Below are 20,091 nucleotides of genomic sequence, written 5' to 3' on the forward strand. Positions count from 1 at the left end.
TTTTCAGTGAAGTGGGAATCTGGCTGCTGCCCCTGAAGGCAGACGAAATATCTGCTGATCCATGATCTGGCTGATCAAGGACACCATTGAGTTGTCATTGATCAGTAATATCAGTACCAGTTCATTATTAACGCCCTTTTGCACTGACTTATTAAAAGCAGGCTCAAAGTGAAGCCCCACTTATTTCTCTGATTACTGTAGTAGTTACCACACCAATTACTCAAATAAGTTTAACTCAACGCCTTAAATAAGACGGTGTCTACAGACATCAATGCATCTGTCTCTCATGTCGAGATTCTCTTGAATATGACACCGTGATCATTGATTACTTGTATCAAAGTCATCAGTCCCAAAAGGGGTGTGTAGAAAGTCAGGAAACATTAACCTTCCTTTCATATTTCTACTAGAATCCACTATAAATAACTTGACACTCGAAGAAGACCTAGAAGATTTGCCATCACCCAAAATGAATCTTTAAGGTGGAAAATGTGCTACAAACAGGTCAGAACAAGACGGAACGGTGTCGACTACTAAGGTCACATCGCAAGGAAGCGAGAAAGACGCGACTACATCCATTCCCAAGAAACCGAGGAGGACGGAGGTGGTAAAAACCGAAAGACGTTTTCCTCGGTAAGAAAGTGGGCGAGAAGGACAGAGCCAGAGCCCACAGGGTGGCTAGGGAGAGACGGATGCGACAAAAAAGGGCAAAAGACTTGAAGAAGAACCCGCGCTTGCGTCCCTCCCTTGGTAAACCTCTAAGAAACGACGATGGTTTGGGGGTAAAAATCCGGCGTCTTTCCTGGTTGGCGGCGACGTCGGCGGTGGCGGTCTACCTCAACAGGCCCCGCCTCCAACCACCTCTTACCACCCACAAGACCCCGCGATTTTACTTTTATACTCTTTCTTAATGTCAGATTGAGACGCGTCGCGAAAAGAACGCAGCAAGTCGAGAAAAGTCGGGTGCGAGGTCTTGTGGTGGTAGTTTTGGTTGTCGAGTGACGGAGATATAAAATTTAGGTTAGTTAGTCATAAAAGCCATACAGAGTGTTCGTGTTTGTAGCACGTACGAGCGTCGAATTGCCGTCGGTGGTTACTGGGACGGATTGCGTACATCCCTAATTGTAGTTGAAGGGTGTTATGTGATTCGCACCCCATTTGATGCTTAATGACATACCAACCCTCCGTTTGATACTGCACAGGCTGTGAGTTTCCTTAATTCACTGCTCGGACGAGGTGGTTGAGTGGAAGTTTACGACACCTCGTATAATTTCTGTTATTGATACCTACATTTCATCAAAAAAAACCCTTAAGAGTGTTATGTAATCATATCACTTTTGGATGACTTAATCAGCTGAAATTTATAGCTTTTAAGTTTCCTTATCTTTTATTCCATCATTTCTTAAGCTTTTGAAGGATTTTGGTCTTCTTAATATAAGGAGTCTGTGTTCAACAAATTGAATTTTTTGTTCAAAATTAACCTAGCTGTTACAGAGAAAGCCAAAATGATGGAAGAAGCCAAACAAATTCTACTTACTACAAAATAAATTTTATTGATTCGTGATCTTTCACTGCTTATGGATCAAAGATTCTTTGTAAATATGTCACTGATTTTATCATAATAATAATTCAAGTATTCAGCTCAATTTCGTTTGCACGATATAAATCATGTGGTATCTTTTGATGCATTTTGGTGATTTAGAATTTTTTATTCATTTTTCGATATTGACCGAAGAGTTTTTTGGTAATAACAAAATATTTCAACTTGCTAGTCGAAATGGAATCAAAGTTATAAAATAACAATTCATAATTTTTTTTGTGAATTAAAATTTGTTGGGTTTGATATTCTCGTGAAGTGTTTGGATAATGAAACATTTTATGACAAAGTTTCCGAATACACTGGACTCAATACAAGTTGGTGGTATTCGTATCATTCTGAATACCTACTGCTGAGGAGATGCTCAAGGAAGGTTAAAATATGATCGTTAGAATATGATGAAGAGGTGAACGAATGTATAACCAAATATAAACAGTTGTTTTCAAAGGTAAAGCTTTTTTTATAGAAGGTAGAAATACAAAATAAATAATTTCACCAAAAATTGTGTATATAAAATATTCAAGATAGCTGAGCTAAAACCCCTTAAAGCATTTTCAATTTTTTTTTCAACCTTGTCATTCTGAGAGTTTTGTTCAATTGATTTTTGGTGAAACGCTTTATTTTGACCAGTTCTACCTTCTGTTGAAAAAAGGCCTTACCTTCAAATACACCTTGTATATAAATAAGAAAAAATATAAAGATCTGAATGAAAATGAAAAGGCTAGGTGGATAAATTTATAAGAATTGAAAAATGTTCATTTTTATGAGGAACAAATGTCAAACATCAAAATAATTTTGAGGTCGATGAAGAAAATGATTCAGTTTAAATTGATATAAATATAAAAAAGGGTTTATTGAAATACGAATGGTACAAGGTACAATATTATCATTGAAATATTTCTAAAAAATTGAAATTGGGAAGGGTATATACAAAATGAATATTAAAATTATGAAGGATGGAAGACAATTATATATATTTAATTTAAATTGTTCTAAAATGATCATTTAAGTTATAAAAAATAAAGATGAGTAGATAAATTTGAAAATATAATTGAAGTGAACAATCACGTATATTCAAATAGAACTGCAACAAAATGAATTTTGAAAGCTATGACTGAACTGATGCCTCTTTTTATGAAAATGAAATTATTTGGGGGTACAATCACATAATATTTGAAAAAATAGGAGTGAATGGTAAATGAGTATCTACAAAAATATGATAATGGCATGCAATTACAAAAATTGCTCGGTGTAATCGTAGTGAAGCGCTTATAAAAGTGAGAAATATAGTTTGTTTCGAAATGTGTCATAAAAGAGTAAAAAAAAATCGAACAGTAAAATTAAATTCTTCACAATTCAATTCGTGTCTGAACAGCATCAGAAACATCACAAACAAACGCTCAACTACAACATAATTAGTTTTTTATGCCACCCTCGTAGATTCTCGTCTCTCGCACCCTTTGCTATAAAATAGGGTGAACTAAGAATATTTGACAGTCGGCGCACGTTTTGGTCCAGTTAACTATGGATGTCGTAGCGAGGGAATCACAAATCAGCTGATCTGATTCATCTCACCCCGGCCTGTTCGACGCCTTGGCAAGGTTTCGTTATCTGCACCCTCAGCCCCTTCGTTTATGGATTCTATTAGGACGACAAAACGGCTGCTTCCGTCGTCGTGAGGACCCCTTGCGTCATCATCACGTGAACGAGTATCTCTTACTTGATGAAATCGAGACGAAAAAGTTGTGTTCTGTGGATTTCACATATGTGCTCAGGACTGGAAGAAGTTCCCAAATTTAACTGAAAAAATTGCATTATTTGTTACTACTTCAAAAATCGTGATACGTTACAAGATTCCACTAAATCTTCTAGGCCCAACAAATCACTCAATACGTTTGCGGTGTAGCAGACCGCATATTTATTTCTAAATTTTTTTTTTCGGAATAAAAATTCATAAACATACTCTTCCTGAAGAATGATAGGTACATTCATTTCAACGTTCTTCTGACTTTTCGATGCCCTTTGTATGAAGCGATTTGACTTCGCTCTCAAAAAACACATCAGTTTCCACAATCACTGAATCACTTCATCATTTGAACCAAGTTCATTTCTTCTTCATCTTTTTTATGTTTGCACCAGTAGGTGGAAAAAGTCTACCATTGTTTCTATTGACTTGGGGCACAGACTGGTTGACTGGTTGAAGAGAAGTTTCTTATTCTGCATTTGGGGAAGTTTTTTCTTTCAAAACTGTAATACTCACTATTGATAATTTTGCCTTTTCCAAAATAATCAGTGAACAGTATTCCATACAAGTCCCAGAATATCGATGCCATAATCTTGCCAGAAGCCTTTTGAGGTTTTGATAGCTTTGGACGATTTTCAGCAGCTGCTGTCCGCTTAGCTGATGGTTTGTTTCTGGGATACATCCATGTCCTCCATTGTCTTATACCGAAGCAAGAAATTTTTTATTTTGTATTTTGTTGAACAATGCATGGCTCTTTCTTTTCCGGTGTGGGTAAACGCTTCATCAACTTCTGAATTTCTGAATTTTCCTGTAGAGTTGTAGAGATACCACATTATCCTTAAAATATCAGGTATCTCAAGCAGCTTCATTTCTCGGTCTCTTGAAACCAATTTATGGACATTTTTCATGTTTTCTGGGCGAGCAGAGCGTTCAGGATCATCGATGCTTGCCACAGTCGTATTCAAATTAAACATAACAGTCAATAATAGTTGATTTCCTTTCCTTAGTGTAACTCCACCATAATGCTTATCAAGATGATGTTCATCTTCAACATCAAAAAACAGTGATATATCAGCACATGAAATTGCTATAAATAAAAATTCAATGCATCTCGAAAATAATAAAACTAGGGCCACTTATTCAACTGCAGCCCCCAAGCTAACGGTGAAAATGCCATGATATTTTGACAAGTACTATTTGAAGGTTAGAACTACCCAACAATTACTTGATTCTATCAACAATGTTGCCATATATGGGTCATTTAAAAGAAATGATTCGACACTTAGTTTTTCATTCGGGGGAGACGAATTCTGAGATCAAATTTACAACAGTATCGTTACAACCCTTAGTGTTGCAACCCCAACCCCTAAATTTTGAATAGGAAGGATAGGATAAGTGATGCCTCATTTGAAAGTGCTTTCTAATTTGAGTTCAGCATATTTTATTTTTTCTCATTTAATCCATTCGTTTTCGAAATATTCAAATTAAAATTACTTTCAAACAATATTGGTGTTTCCTATAAGTATGCTGTGTGAATCGATCGAATTCTTACTCATTTCTTCTGTGATTTTGACGATAAATAAACTGTACATTTTCTGCAGTCGTTTTCCTTGAAAAATAAAGAAGTTATTTCAATTCTTTCTGTTAATGAATAAACAAACCATTTTTACCTAAATTGTTTTATACCTTAATTGTTGATAAAAGAATCGAACAGTGATATTTTAATGTCTGGTGTATAGCAGTTAACGGTTATTATTTAACTCTTTTTTGCCATAATTTTTTGTTAAACTATTATACAGGGTGTACTTGAAGGTGAGGCTGTTTTTTCAACGGAAGGCAGAACTGGTCAGAATGAAGCGTTTCACCAAAAATCACCTATACAAAACTTTCATAATGACAAAGTTGAAAAAAAATTGAAAATGATTTCTGAAATAGATCTAACTGTTCGTTAGCTGAATTATCGCAAAGCAGTGGGAAAAACTTATCTCCTGATTCGACCATGTGGTTTTGTTCAGGATATTGGCTCGTTCGATATTTACGCGGTAATGAAAATGGAAACTAAAGATTGCCGAATTGTTCTCATTATTTTTTAGTAACTTACACGATTTCATGAAATGGTTCAGTTCGATACCAACTGACAGAAGAGACTTAGGACACAAGTGTAAAAAATAGAATAATACTTCAAAATCTCATCAATAGAATTTTCACATTGGCATCACGATCTTCTTGGTAGAAAATTCCAACAGTCGTCGTAAAAATGGGATGAAATGGGGAAACATCATAACACGTTTCCAACTTAAATAACATAAACGTTTTCAAGAAAGTGCCTCGATTTCTTAAATTTTTTTTCACCCTAAATTACACGATACAACAATTATGATTCCCCCAAAAGTGACCTGATGCATCTAATCCGATGAATTTGGTACTGAACCATTCACAGTCACTTTCTACAGTCCCGTTCTTGAAGTTAAATGAAATTATGTCGAACTTCTAGGGTTTATATTTCAGCTATCTTGGATATTTATATAGTCAAATTTTTTTATTCTGATGAGTTCTACCTTCTGTCAAAAAAAGCCTCACCTTTGAAAGCAGTACAAACGGTTGAGCAAACCGAGAAGCGCTGTTTTCCTGCTAACCATAAATAACTAGTGTCAGTACTTATATTATCCTAAGCATGAAATAAAAAAAACACAAATCGAATTCAATTGACTTAATTAGATAAATTAGATTCTGTAACGGTACATCCATCATTGATCAATTGTAATATATGATAGATTATCATCGAAACCACGAAATAAATTAGTGAAAATCTCATGGATTCACAGAGTATGTTTAACGAAATGACCAGTACAGTCCAAAATTTGAATTTGAATATCTCGAAAATGAATCGATTGAATGAAAAAAATTGAATATGCTGAACTCAGAATAAAAACCCGCTTCAAATGAGTTAAACTCACCCCAAATTTCCTATTTAAAATATAGGGGTTGGGGTTGACACTAAGGGTTAACCCTGAGGTTAACACTAAGGGTTGAAGCGATATGGTTCATGAATTCAATCTTAAAATTTGTCCCATTGAATTAGAAGTAGACGGTCGAAGTATTTTCTCGACAAAAAACTAATTCGTGTTTTGCCTCGTGTGTTTCGTTTTGAAATGCCAGCCTTGTATTTGTAGGGAATTATATGTTTTCAATAACGAAAATCCATACAATATAGACATGAAAGTATCGCTATTTTTAGTACGTTTAAATCATTAGCATTAAGCGCTCCCATTTTTTCCAGGAATCAACTTCAGCAGCGAGCATCCCCTATTACAGGAAAAATTACGAAACCTATTATGGAAACAGGCAGTACACCCTCCTCCCTCCGTGTAAAACACAAATAAATAATGAGCAGATTATGTCCTCTAAGAGAAAAAAGTGATCATCGCCCCCATTGCCGGAAGTGAGATGAAAAACCTAATTAGAAAAACATATTGCTGACTGGCGGGGGTAAAAAGCGTAGTGGAAAGAGTGGAAAACTCTGACGCGCACTTTTCCAACTGTGCGGTAGCCCACCACAGGCGTGATTTTTCATCATATTTTCGCGTTTTCGCTCCTAATAACGCCGTGTCGCCTCCCGCGTCCGCAACCGTTTATTTTCAAGAACTGTTCCGACCGATTGTGATGTTTGTGATCGGGTATCGTGACAGTTGACGCAACGATGCATCTATCCAGCGAAGTAACCTCAACAACCGGACACTACGACCGCAGCTACGGTAATCTGACGGCTGAAATGCTGGCCGAAAGAACTATTGACGGTCTTCTTGCCGAACATCCGGGTGAACTGGTACGCACCGGTTGTCCGCATGTGGTTTGTACGGTTTTGCCGCCGCATTGGCGGTCGAACAAGACGCTACCGGTCGCTTTCAAGGTCGTGGCGCTTGGAGAGGTCGGTGATGGAACTGTGGTCACGGTGAGGGCGGGAAACGACGAGAACTTCTGTGCTGAACTGAGGAACTGCACGGCCGTCATGAAGAACCAGGTTGCGAAGTTCAACGATTTGAGATTTGTGGGAAGGAGCGGAAGAGGTAAGTTGATTTCGCTGATTGATTACGATAATCTTCAAAAAGAAGGCTAGTTATGTATTTAGAGCGAATTTCATGTTTGTTTAATCAGTGAAAAAGCTGAGCTCAACCTAAATATTTTTCACCTAACTTGCCCTGTGTGTGACTAAGACCTAGTTGTTATGAGTTAAGACTTGTTTTACTGAACCAAGTTCGGGGATTCACCAGGTTCAAGAGCTCATGTCTGTTGTACAGGTAGTTTTTGATTTCAGCTCTGCAGAACTTGATTCGAGCAAAGAAAAGTTATGTGAGTAATGTGTATGTTACAGCGAAAGATAGGTGTGAACATAAACTTAAGATTAGCCGGCTAAACTTAGGTTTAGCTTCGGGTATTTGCTGATGTTTCTTCTATCTTTAGCCCACTAAACTTAGGTGTAACCACAGCTCATCGGCTAAAAATGTAGAAGCTATTAGAATAAAAGGAAAGTATTGGCAAGGCTTAAGGGGCGCAAATTTTAGGATTTAAAAAAATGTAAAGAAATAGTAATATAATCAAATTATTAATACAGTGCATTTTTGTATAAATTTCACATATTTTTAATAGCAGAAAGCAGAAAAGCCTTCTGTTAAGCAGTTGAGAATAGAATTAACATCTATTTGTTTCTACTGTGTCTCAACGCATTCTTATTAGCGAATCTAAAAATCTAAACGCCTGATGACAAAATTCGAGACGAACATGCTATTTTGAGTGTGAGGGAAAACTGTAGAGGTTATCTTTCATCTCGTTATTATTCATAATTTGCAAGGGAATTGAGTGAGCAAAAGGAGAGAATGAAAGCAAAAATGATGCTGCGAACTTCTTCATCAATATACCAAAGGTCAAATTCTAGGGATTTCCTACTTATACCTTCTTATATTAATAAGTAGCAGTATTCGATCTTGTTTGATCTTGTTTGTAGCTAACCGGACTATTTGGCTGATAAGCTTTACCATGACTGCTCTTGAATCCTCCGGGATGATTCATCAAGGGTGGCGACAGGCCGTATTTTGGAATCGGTATGTTCAATGAGTCGGAAAGAAATATTTAACAGAATCAGATAAAAAAGTCTTTTAACTTTTTTCATGTTCATAGTTTTTTTTTCTTTTTTGCAAAAGTATTAAGGTTGGAAAGAAATTGCAACATTATAGAAACTATAGTTTCTATTTCGTAAACATTTTTTCTTTAAACCCAATTATTGTATGGTAGGGAAAATATACTTTTGTTCATAGAAAAATACTCTATATTTAATGTCTAATATTTCATTTCCTTGTGAAGTCATATTCTGGTTTTTCACAGAACAATTTACTATTCACGTTCCTATTGTCCTGTGGAAAACAATATATCTAACATCTGTAGGTGAATTGATTTAAAAAAACTTAGGCTCGATTTGAAGAGCATTAATCTCATAAACAGATGGAAATCGCTCATTAAATGTTGAATTGAAAACCAAGGGGCGTTATGTCACAAAACCTCAATACAATAGCATATGCTATTTTGCATATTTCAATTCTAAAAATTGAAACAAAAACGTGGCCGCGTGCGTCCGTCTTCTCCCATCCGTACATTTAAAAGACATCACCCCTCCATCGAATTCATTTTTAGCCGTTTCCTTTGGGTAATGTGCACATTAGCAGGCTAAAGATGAAATTCCCTGTCGCAGATGAATACTTCATCGAACTTTAGCCGGTCAATGAATATAAACCTAGGTTTAGCTGGCTAATCTTAAGTTTATGCTTATACCTATCTTTAGCCGTAACTTGTATACTTGTTCAGTTGTTTTTTCTGTCATTAATTTGTCTTCATGACGTTAGTGCAGTTCAGCCGTCATCTTTAATTTGGTTGAAATCAATCATACTAGGCACTCTCAAATAAGCTTGATATCTATCACAAAAGATTTCCAATAATATTTGTAGTTTCAATTGGAAATAATCAGTGATCTACAGACTCAAGCAGGGTGTCTCAACGAAAATTTGACCCCCCCAGGAACTGAGAAACGAAGAACTTCCGTACATCAAACAAAAACAGGTCAACCTCTTTTTTGAGAGGGACGAATTTCCATCATGGATTGTTCAGAAAAAAACACCCCCAGGAAGGTGGGTTTTTGAATAAAAAAAGACATGTCGAGTGTTGGCTAGTTTGAAAGTTACTTATGTTCCGTACAAAACCCACTTGAAATTTTCCAATTTTCAAATTCAGTTCATTTTTCACGAAATAAGGCAATAATCGAACTAACCGTCAAAGGGTAATGTTGAACCGCAGAAATTCAAGAACCTAAGAGTTTTGAAGAATCCAAAAATAATTTTGTATTGTAATTTTTTGATAAGTACTGTATTAGGAACAAAGAATTCCTATAACGACATTGTTCTAAAAAAACACTCGAGGGTGAATGGGGGGGTGATTTTGGATGTGGTTTAGTTGAAAAGCGTTTTAACTGAAGCACATCTGCCATCTTTCTCATATTCAAAAAATATATACAATATATTCATATATCTAACTCAAGGATAACCCCCAGTAATCAGTTTTAACACTATGAGTTGGTCTGTCTCTTGAATGTTATGAAATTAATTAATATACAAATGAAGACGACCATGGTTTTCCACATTTATTTCTGATGAAATATTTCACGAGGTATGGCATGTGTAATACAATTTTAGAACGTTATGTCTGTTTGAGGTAGCCATCATACATTGTCTGGAGTGGCAATCAAATTGGTCTTTGCATCGTTTAGATTGCGAAGTAATGGAGTGATGTTTAAGGAAAAACCAATTCTGGTTAAGCCCTTACGGAAGGTTTAATCACGCTTAATAAGCGGTTTCAGTCATAACTTCATCAAATTGAGATCGCTTATTTCTGGATGTTCCTTAGATAAATCCCTAGAAATGTTGCTTGTTGCTTGACATTACCGATTCACCTTATAACGGCTTTTCCACGGAGTTTCAGAGCACCAGTTATTCTTCATAGGGGAAATAGCAAACTAACTCTGGTGACTTCATTCGAAGGCAAGGTTTTCTGCTATCTAAGGTGTTAGACATATCGAATAAAGATCACACAGGTGTGATCTGATTTCAAAAATTTATTCATTTTCTTGGGGAACACAATAGTCACTGATGCATAATCATGAAATCCACCAATATAAAGAAATATAAATTGGTATCGTCAAGTAAAAGCACACTTCAATAGAAGAAATTAGAAAAGTTCAGTTCGAAGAGCAAAAAGTATAACATACCTCGAAAATCACTAATTTATATGGGGTTTTCATTATAATTCAAATCAATTTGTTCGTCATCACGGAAAGACAAAAATATTTTCATTCATCAAACGGAAAAAATATGAAATAATTTTTTTATTGAAGAACAGAATGCCCATTCACGTTATTCACTTTCCGAGGTGAAATGATTTTTTCAATGAATTTCCACATGAAAAAATTTCTCGAAAAGTCTCGCTATTGGCCACAATTCATATCCCGGTGAAATTGAAAAAAGACGTTCGTAAAGTGCTGCTATCTTTTCGGCGAAAGTGGCTACTATTGTAATATTCGTAACTTCTACATATCGTTCAAGTGTTCTGGCAACACCCCATATTCTGATTTTCTGATACGGATGGCAAGAAAGTCCCGTGGTATAAACTCCTCTTAAATTATAAGAAAGGGGGATCCGATCTCGTTTGCCAGCCAGAAACAAGTCTTTCACTCATCGGAAAATGGGGGAAAGAATTCAGCCTAAAAAAATACAGGTTTACAGGTCGGAAGACAGCTTTCGCTGCGCCAGTTATACTACTTCTAGTAAGGTGGGAACTTGGACAGGAGAGGGTTGGCTTAATATGAGATTCAAATACAGTACGGGGTGAAAGGTGACTCACCTCTAAACCTACAGCACTGACTTCTACTGAAGTTATTCGAGATTGCTACAAGCCTTTCGCACAAGTTGAAATAAAAAGACGCTAATAACAATCGCAATCCCGTTTGAAACGTTATTCGCAATAACCCAGGTAAGAAAAAAGAAACTCTAAACGCTAAGGCAGATCAAGACTAGGCTGGCAACTAATCAAGAATCAAGATTGGATGACCCAGACAGGTTTTTGTATTTCACCTGGGGGAACGGAAAAGGATTGTCTCCAATGTGTTGACAAATGTGTTCTCTCTCAGCACTATAGCCGCACCTCATGCACGTCCACATGACACAACACAACATTTCTGTCGACCTAAAAGTTCTTTACCAGCTTTGGAAAATTGTATTATGCTGAAAATTATTAGCAATACAAAAAAAAGGTTTTTTCACTATCGTACCTCGCACTAACAAGGTGACAAAGGTTTCTCTATATCTGAAAATCAAAATTTTTTGACAAATCAGAACTTAAAATTCATTTATCCTGAGAACCTTTCAGAAATGAGGAAAATTCAACACGGGTGAAGTCGCGATGGCATGAATATCCACAATTTCGTTTTTTATCCTTCTGCGGATATCTATGAACCTGAAATATGTCCAAGTCTGCCTACGCTCGGCTAAAACCCGAACTTCATACAGCTAATCCATAAACTATGAACGAAACACAACAAGTTGACCCCATCTGCGAAACACAATGATTTGGCACTCGAAAGCAACAAAAACTCACACAGATAAAATCGGATCATGTTTCGTTCCCGTAAATAACGATCAATCATCAGGAATCCGTCAGAGATGACCTATAATATGATATAAATAGGGCGCAAAACGTTTACGCAATATGGCCAGCTTGGATGGATTTTATTTTGTCGCTTCCAGTTTCACGGGCATTTAGGGATACTTCGTCTGTCGATAAATCAGGGATTTTCAGGGCTGCCAACATAATTCATAGATTAGAGACGGTCGGATCTCCAAAGCAAATGACTTAAATAGTTATGTTTGCTTTTCCGTGTTGGTATTTAATTAGAGACATCGCTGCGTTTGGCTTCCGTTTTATGGAACGTAGTTGCAGCAAGGTGGACCATGGTGAGTAATGTTCGATTCGTTTTTTTTTTCAAGCGGTATTGTTGGGTTCGAAAAACGCAACGTTGATTTTTCAACATCAACCAGAGTAGGCGCTGAATTGAATAGTAGTTATTCACCGAATTCTGTAAATTGGATACTGGCGACATGATAAATAAAAAAAATTTACCAGGTACAGGGTATCCCAAATTTCTTGATTTTGGATGTTTCTGGTACTTTTAGACCAGATGGATAAAACGTTGAAAGGAGTCCTGGATTCGATTTTTGTGAAAAGTCTGCTTCACGATATCTTCATTTGTCTTAAAGATATAACCCAATTGTGATATTTTGTCGATTTAGAAAATGTGCCATAACTTTGTCAATTCCGAAAATATCTGAATACTATAGAAACTTTCCACATGCACTTTTATCACTGGAATACGAAACTTTATTCAACTTTTTTTATGTCTTGTACTAAGGGTGGAAAAAAAACCTTTTTATTCTTAATACTGATGGTATCTTTTTTGATCTCATGTTAAAAATAGAAAACCAAATCTACGTATATATGATTTGAGATGAATACTTCTTATCCGATGCTTTGATGTTTATTCGAAGGACAAGATAAATATCTATCATTTGTGCAATTTCAGATTTCACTTGAGGAATTGAAAGTGTCTTAAAAATTCAACTGAAAGTTGCTTCAAACGCTTGAAAGTGTGGTCGAGTTTAGATCACATCCGACGCTACTTGCCTCCCCCCTCGCTCGCGAGCGAGTCTTTACCTCGAGCGCTACTTTGCCTCGACTGCTACTTTGCCTCGAATGCTTTTTTTCCTCAACTTCTACCTTGCCTCGACTGCTACATTGTCCGACTGTTACATTGCCTCGACTGATACTTTGCCTCGACTGCTACTTTGCCTCGACTGCTATTTTGCCTCGACTGCTATTTTACCTCGACTGATACTTTTTGCTACTTGATGTCGAGCGCTGCTCTTGCAAGCGTTTGGAGCTAATTTTTGTGACATTATCTCACCTCTTTGGTTGTAGTGCAAAATATACAGATTTTAGAATCGATCCGAGGATTTTTGTTAAATCGGAGTACCCAAATTCACATGAGTGAGTATTACACATAGAGAATCATTGAATGGACGTATATAGATTGATGGGGGAATGATATTCTGAATGCTCATGACTGAATTATCGATTGAAAACAAATTGACATTTATCCGTAAATCAAGCGTTGATTCCCGATCAAGCTTTGTGAAGCCGGGGGTAAGTATTTCTCTCGATTCCACGTTGATCTCGTGGTGATCCAAAAAAGCAGATCATTCTTGATCCAGGTTCGTATTGAGATCTATTCCATCGAAGATTTCTTAACTAATTTTTGGTGAAACGTCTTTCTCGTGAAAAACTGTCATTCAAGAAAATGCCGTAGATTCGGGTGACTTGGGACGATTGTTGAATTCAACTCGTCATATTTTCAAAACGTTGACCTATTTTTAGCTGAAAAAGTGGTTCGAATATGCTTAATGACTCAGACTATTGATTAGGATATATTCCATGCTTCAGAATTCGGATGTAAATTTTGAAAAAAATGAAATATACTTGTCCTAAGTCACTCACTGATTTGGGAGGCTTGGGACACAAGTTAAAATCTATTGATTTCTCAACTCTCAAACGAAATAGGTGACTTGGGACGGTGTATGGTTTTGAAGAATTTGTGATTATATAGTTGAAATTCGGTAAGGAAATTGAATGGTGAACCCCTTTTACAGCGAAAGTAAATATATTGCCACTCAAATGTAAAAAAACTGAACAAAACAAGGAAACTTTGATTTCTTTCATTCTTGGTGATTTCTTTGTGGAAATAACGTAAATAATAATATCCTGCGAAAAATCGGCATATTTCCTGGTGCCAATGCGCCGCTTGTATATCTATTCGGCGTTTTCCCAATACAAGTCACATTATGAAACAACCAAATAAATGAATGAGATCCGTTTGATTTGTGAACAACCTTGTTTCATGACATATCTAATATCCCAATATCCCACGTATCCAGAAAAAAAAAATTACACATGCACAAAGTGAAACACATGTACAGGACACTAGAAAGTATAAGGGCCATAAAAAAAGCGCTTTTACTCTGCTGAATTCGTTAATTTTTCCTGTCAATTCAAACGCCCTGGTCACGGCAAACTCAAAAGGAATTAATTGTTAAACTAACCGAAAAGACGCTACACAATCTTATAAGTTTGTCCCTTCACTCATAAATGGTAAGAAACAAAGGAATCCGCAAGGGGGGTAATTGGGTAAGTTACAGGACTGTCCCAAGTCACCCGAATCTACCGGTACCTATATGATATTAGAGGAAATTTAATATCGTCTGACTAAAATGAGACGTTTCCTTGTAGAACTAGAAACATAATTTTCACAAATGTTTCGTTGCGATAATAGCCTCTTCAGGTGGTTCAAGGTATCCTAGTGCAAATCGTGTCATTCTCTTTCTAGTTTAATTATGAATTTTCGCCAGTATCTTCCACATCAGTTCAATTTTTCCTTTTGGTTGGGATTGCACTAAAAATCCCCGTCATTTGAATATCTAGACCTTCCATACAGAGAATAAAGCTTCGCGAAAGGAATACGCGTACCTACTTACGTTGTTTTAAAAAAAAACCGAAGTGAATCCTGTACTCCATTATATATAACTGCCGGGCTGAAAGATGGAGATATAACAATGAAAAAATTCAAAATAACGAAAAGTAAACACGGCGAACTAACCAGGGGAAGATTGGCGTATATAATGCCGAGTAATGTAAGATTTTATTCATGGAGATCCCCATATTTTGCCGAGAATAATGTTGTGGCTCCCTCAACCTCTTATCTCCCTTGTGTTGGCTGCAAACCGTAAAAATGAAATTGCTATAGGAAATATTCATAAAGTCTTACAGACTAAGAAGAAGAATCATACGGATGGTGTTACGTTCCTGCGAGTGGTACAGGACGACATGCAGCGGTGAATCGATCGAAAAGTTAATGCATTTTGTGGGAGCCGAAAAATGTTCGCAGTCAAGGTTAATTGAATGTAACCAATTTTCATTGCCATATATGTACATTTTTTATTATATGATTATGAAGCCTAATCCATTAAAATGCTTTTTTTAGTGTTTGGTTCGAAAACCTCACTGATATTATAAACGTGAAATTCCGTGTATTTGTATATCTGTCTTTTCATAACTCCGGAACTAGATGTTGATGTTGATGGGAATTTCAATAAAGGGTCAAGAATTTATCAGAGTAGGTTTTGGTGTAAAATTTATTCCTATATAACGAAGAAATGATGAAAAAATATCGATTTTTTTTCTAAATAAGTAGTGTATGAAGTTGTTGATTTCAGGCTGGAAAAGTGCTATATAGTCGTCAGCGATGGCATATATCTAACATTCAAGGATAACTAATTTCAACATTTTCAATTCAATCCAAAATAATTTTCCATTTGAACAATGTCACCCTTATGTGTGGCACTTTTTTCTGATGGAAAAAGCTCACTACAGCATATCTGTAGTTGGAGAGCCCAAGATGCTAAATTGAAATTTACTCGAGAGTCATGGAGACCTAGTGGATTTTGAAGATTAGATGCTAGAAGGAAAAAAAGGTTCTATGATGTATATTTCCAGTGGTGGGGAAAACGTCTGCAGGTTTTCAAAGATTTAAAAAAAATCGTCAGGTATACATGCGCGGGCGTGTCTGATTAAGATACTGTATATTTATGAGGGTTATTCTCGGTGTTTCAGACGTGTTGACCCATTAATCTGACACTAATCAGGGGGGTTTTCTTTATCTGACAGTTTGAAGATTAGAACAATGCATTTTTTCTTCAAATATCTCCCTACCTGTACCTCTAATCATTTCGTTTTCATTATGAAAGTTGTAGATAATAAAATTCTATACAACTTTTGTCTGAAGCAATTTTTACACTCTCAACTGTTTTCGAGATAGAGGGTGATGAGCGCGAGGTTCTTAGCCATACATGCAAAAGGCAAGGTGTATAGAATCCTAGTCTAATGGACATTGATTGCTATATATATATATATATATATCTCAAAATGATATGCTCTACAACTTTAATTATGAATGCGAAAACGATTTGAAGCACAGCAGGGAACATAATTCAAGAAAACTTATTTTTGTGACCTTTTTGATCGATTCTCATTATTCAGACTTATATTTTTTCCTTTATTCTTGAATTACTAGCTTCAAAATAAGAACAAAATGATTGTTACGGATGTTTCTTGAGATAGTACAGGTTAAAGAAATACGCATTCACATGAGGGCACACAGTCACAATTAGCCCTAATAAATTATAAGTCTGTTCGCACAGTTTTTTTGTCTTTTTGTAGATTTATACGAATTTAGGCAAGAAATGAAATCTACGTGATGGCTAATTCGAAGCGAGGTTATAGAAGGGACACGATAATTTCGATTTGGACTAGGATCACAATAAGTGATAACGTCGTAGGCAAAGATTATAGAGTAGAAAGATTGGAAAAGAGGCGACTAAAGCGCCATCTGTGTGCCAAGCGTGTTTTTAAGACGCTAAGACTGGTATTAATTTGAGTGCCATTTGCAGAAACATATGAAATTTTGAAAGATTTCAGATGTCCATTTGATCAAAGAGGTTTTGAATGTTTTGATTTTTGTACCGCTTTTTGTTTATCTAGCTCGTTCTAGTTGCTGATAATTGAATTTTTTCGTCTTATTTCTCGGTGAAAAAACCCAAAATATTGTTCGAAAATTATTGAATGGTGAAGATCTGTGGATCAAATAATAAAATGAATTTTCCGAGATTAATTTTTTAATTAACTAAGGAAAATGGAAGCGTAATGTTTCAAAACTGGTAACAGGTGAATCGGTCATTCATTGATTCAAATTTTCATTGCTCCAAAGCATCCCTTGTATGAACGGTTTATCAAGGGAGAATTATGACCTTTGTAAATCCATTCAATGATTCTCAATTGCTACTCTCTCAATATATTCAGAAATGCAGAGGTTTTATTTATTTGGATTTGGAAAACGAGTGACTGTCAAATTGCTCGTCAAATTGTTGTTTGGGAAGACAAAGTTTTATGAAACCTGCTGTGAGTGTTTTGTTCATTCATTAATCAATTTGTATATTGTGTTATAAAGAGACCATATCATAAGGAAATCATAAAAAAGCACCAAGAAACAATACTGATATTCAGGTCATCTCTATCTTGTAAGGTTTTTTTTTTAGTGTGGTTTCTATAAATAATACCTATATATGTAAAGAACTGGAATGTGTATGCTATGATGGTATATTAAATATTGGTTCATATTAATTTCGGATATATGTTTATATCACAAATTCAACTAAGTTTAATTATTCAAAACAACCTATTGCACAGAAATAACACCTTCGACTTATAGCAGATCACCATATTCTTTTGTGCCCTAGTCAAAGCTTTATTTATTGTCCATAATTTCCAATTTTGTGAATTTTTTATAAATTGCAAATAAAAATATAGCATATTCAACAGCGTTTTTCATTGATATCAATTGATTCCAAACAATGTTCAAACGTCCTGATTACAAAGCAAAACTATACTTTTGTTTTGTCGCTCAGGATGTTTTCTGGTCTCAACAAAGTCGATATTGGAATTCAATACAATAGAATTCGAAGTTCGCGCCCCTCAATTATAAAACAGAAAACTGTTATTAAAAAGTTTTTCTGTTTTGACAGTGCGTTTTCAGCGCCATCTCATTGTCAAACGTGTTTTCACTGACCAAACTGTAGTCGGTTTTTAATACTAGAGATATGAGGGCGTTTCCTGTCTTACTACTCTATAATCTTTGGTCGTAGGCCTTTTAGGAAGGTTGCTAGGGTCTTTCGATAATCGGAGGTTGATTTCAGTTGTTCTTATAAATAAAAGATTCTTCTTCAATTTTTCATTATTTGCGATTTCCTTTTTCAATCTTTCTTAACTAGACATGAGCCATCTCCCTAGACAAGAAAAATTATCTATTTTCAACCTCAATGAACAGAATTGTAATGGTACCGTATTTGAACGAAATACAATGCTTGTGTCGAATTCTCCAATTATCTTATTTAATTTCTTCTAAACCGATACTCCTTGCGTGCTTTCGAATTAAATATACTGATAGGGGAAACCTTAAACGTATATGTGGTATTGATACACTTCTTGAAGACCCCGAAAGCCGATTATTGGATTCCTTGGTAGGGCAAACTGTTTTATATCAATACAAAGAAGAGCGTTCGTGTAAAGGTGCCTAAGCACTGAATAAATTCATTATGTGAAATGACTTATATAAACCTTCTCTTTTAATTTTTCGAAGGATCGTTTCCACCTCAATATATATTCATTTTCTTTGCAGGGAAGAGCTTCACATTGACCATCATATTTTCCACCTCACCACCCCAAATTGCAACTCTTAGTAAGGCAATAAAAGTGACTGTTGATGGGCCAAGGGAGCCACGTTCGAAGATGCGACAGCAAGGGTTTCACCATTTCCCTTTTGGACCCAGACCTTTTGCCCCAGACCCTTTGACTGGCAGTCTTCCCTTCAAATTGAATGGTGAGTTGAAGGCTTCTTTCTACATGCATGTATGCATACTCACATACGGTGAAAAAATTCGACGAATTGAAATGACCAAATTGAATAAGTTTTACCTACATTTCAATGAACTTCATCAGCAATTATTCTCATTCGGTATCAGAGAACTTTGAACTGCCACTTCCACCTTAATTTCTTGTCCATACAGAAAATGAACGAAACTTAACATTATCCTTATAAAAAACAGAGTATCTGTGACAAGCAGAAATAACTTCAGAATAATCAGAATATCAGAACAACAACGAGTGTTTTGTATAGAAACTAACATAATAAGAAGCAATTCGATAGAAGAAGTTAGGATTTTTTCTTGTGGGGATATTTGAAAGCCAAAGTAATTGCGAGTCGTCCAGGTACAATCGAGGAACTCAAAATTAGAATTCGTGAAGAAGTTGAAGAAATATACGAACTTTTGCTACGCCGTGTAATGAATCACTCTTTTTTTTATTGAAAAATGTGTTGAAGTGATTTTTAAATGTTAGAATTATATTAGCCAAATATTTATAAATTATCATAAATCCCAAAGAGTTAGCTGTAAAGGAAAGCGTCCTCAGTTCCTCATCGTACGCAACGCACGGATCGCATCGAAAGTATTTTATAATAATGAAGAATGCTCACGCCTAAACGGGGAGGCAATGAATAAAATAATAAGGATAAATTCAGATGCATACCACCCGACGATATGAATATCGACAAGTGTTACGATCTGAATTGAGCTAGCCAATTTGCCATCGTCGATATTCATATCGTCGGGTGGTATGCATCTGAATTTATCCTTAGTATTTTATAATGTTTTGTATAAAAACTCATATAAGTGCGTCCACTGATACGTATCGTACTGCCCGGATTCATCGCTTATTCCTTTTAATGCGATCCGTGCGTTGCGTACCATGGACGCTTACCTTAATTTAGTATAATAAAAAGTTGTTTTTTTTAACTAACAAAATTTTAATTCAAATATTAAAATGGGCAGCCTATTATGGGGAACCCTGTATAATGCAGTACCTTTGTCGTTTAGGAACGTGTGAGATTATAAATAAAATTGTTGGTACACTCGACCTACTTGAGGACGAACCTCAA

The 20,091-nt window shown here is 35.8% G+C and overlaps 1 protein-coding gene across 2 annotated transcripts in view; it reads left to right on the forward strand.

The window, feature by feature from the left end:
* The first annotated feature begins 919 nt into the window (after positions 1-919).
* LOC123317073 (runt-related transcription factor 3) overlaps positions 920-20,091 on the forward strand; it is a 33,878-nt gene continuing 14,706 nt past the window's right edge. Inside the window, exons 1-3 of one of the 2 annotated variants that reach the window (XM_044903436.1) lie at positions 920-1,017; positions 6,619-7,405; positions 18,775-18,975. In XM_044903436.1, the coding sequence (XP_044759371.1) occupies positions 7,039-7,405; positions 18,775-18,975 (568 nt within the window). In that variant the 5' untranslated portion in view covers positions 920-1,017; positions 6,619-7,038. Of the gene's footprint in view, positions 1,203-6,618; positions 7,406-18,774; positions 18,976-20,091 lie in introns of both variants that reach the window. The other variant, XM_044903435.1, reaches the window with a different exon arrangement.

Source organism: Coccinella septempunctata, chromosome 7 (assembly GCF_907165205.1).
Source record: "Coccinella septempunctata chromosome 7, icCocSept1.1, whole genome shotgun sequence".
Taxonomy (NCBI): domain Eukaryota; kingdom Metazoa; phylum Arthropoda; class Insecta; order Coleoptera; family Coccinellidae; genus Coccinella; species Coccinella septempunctata.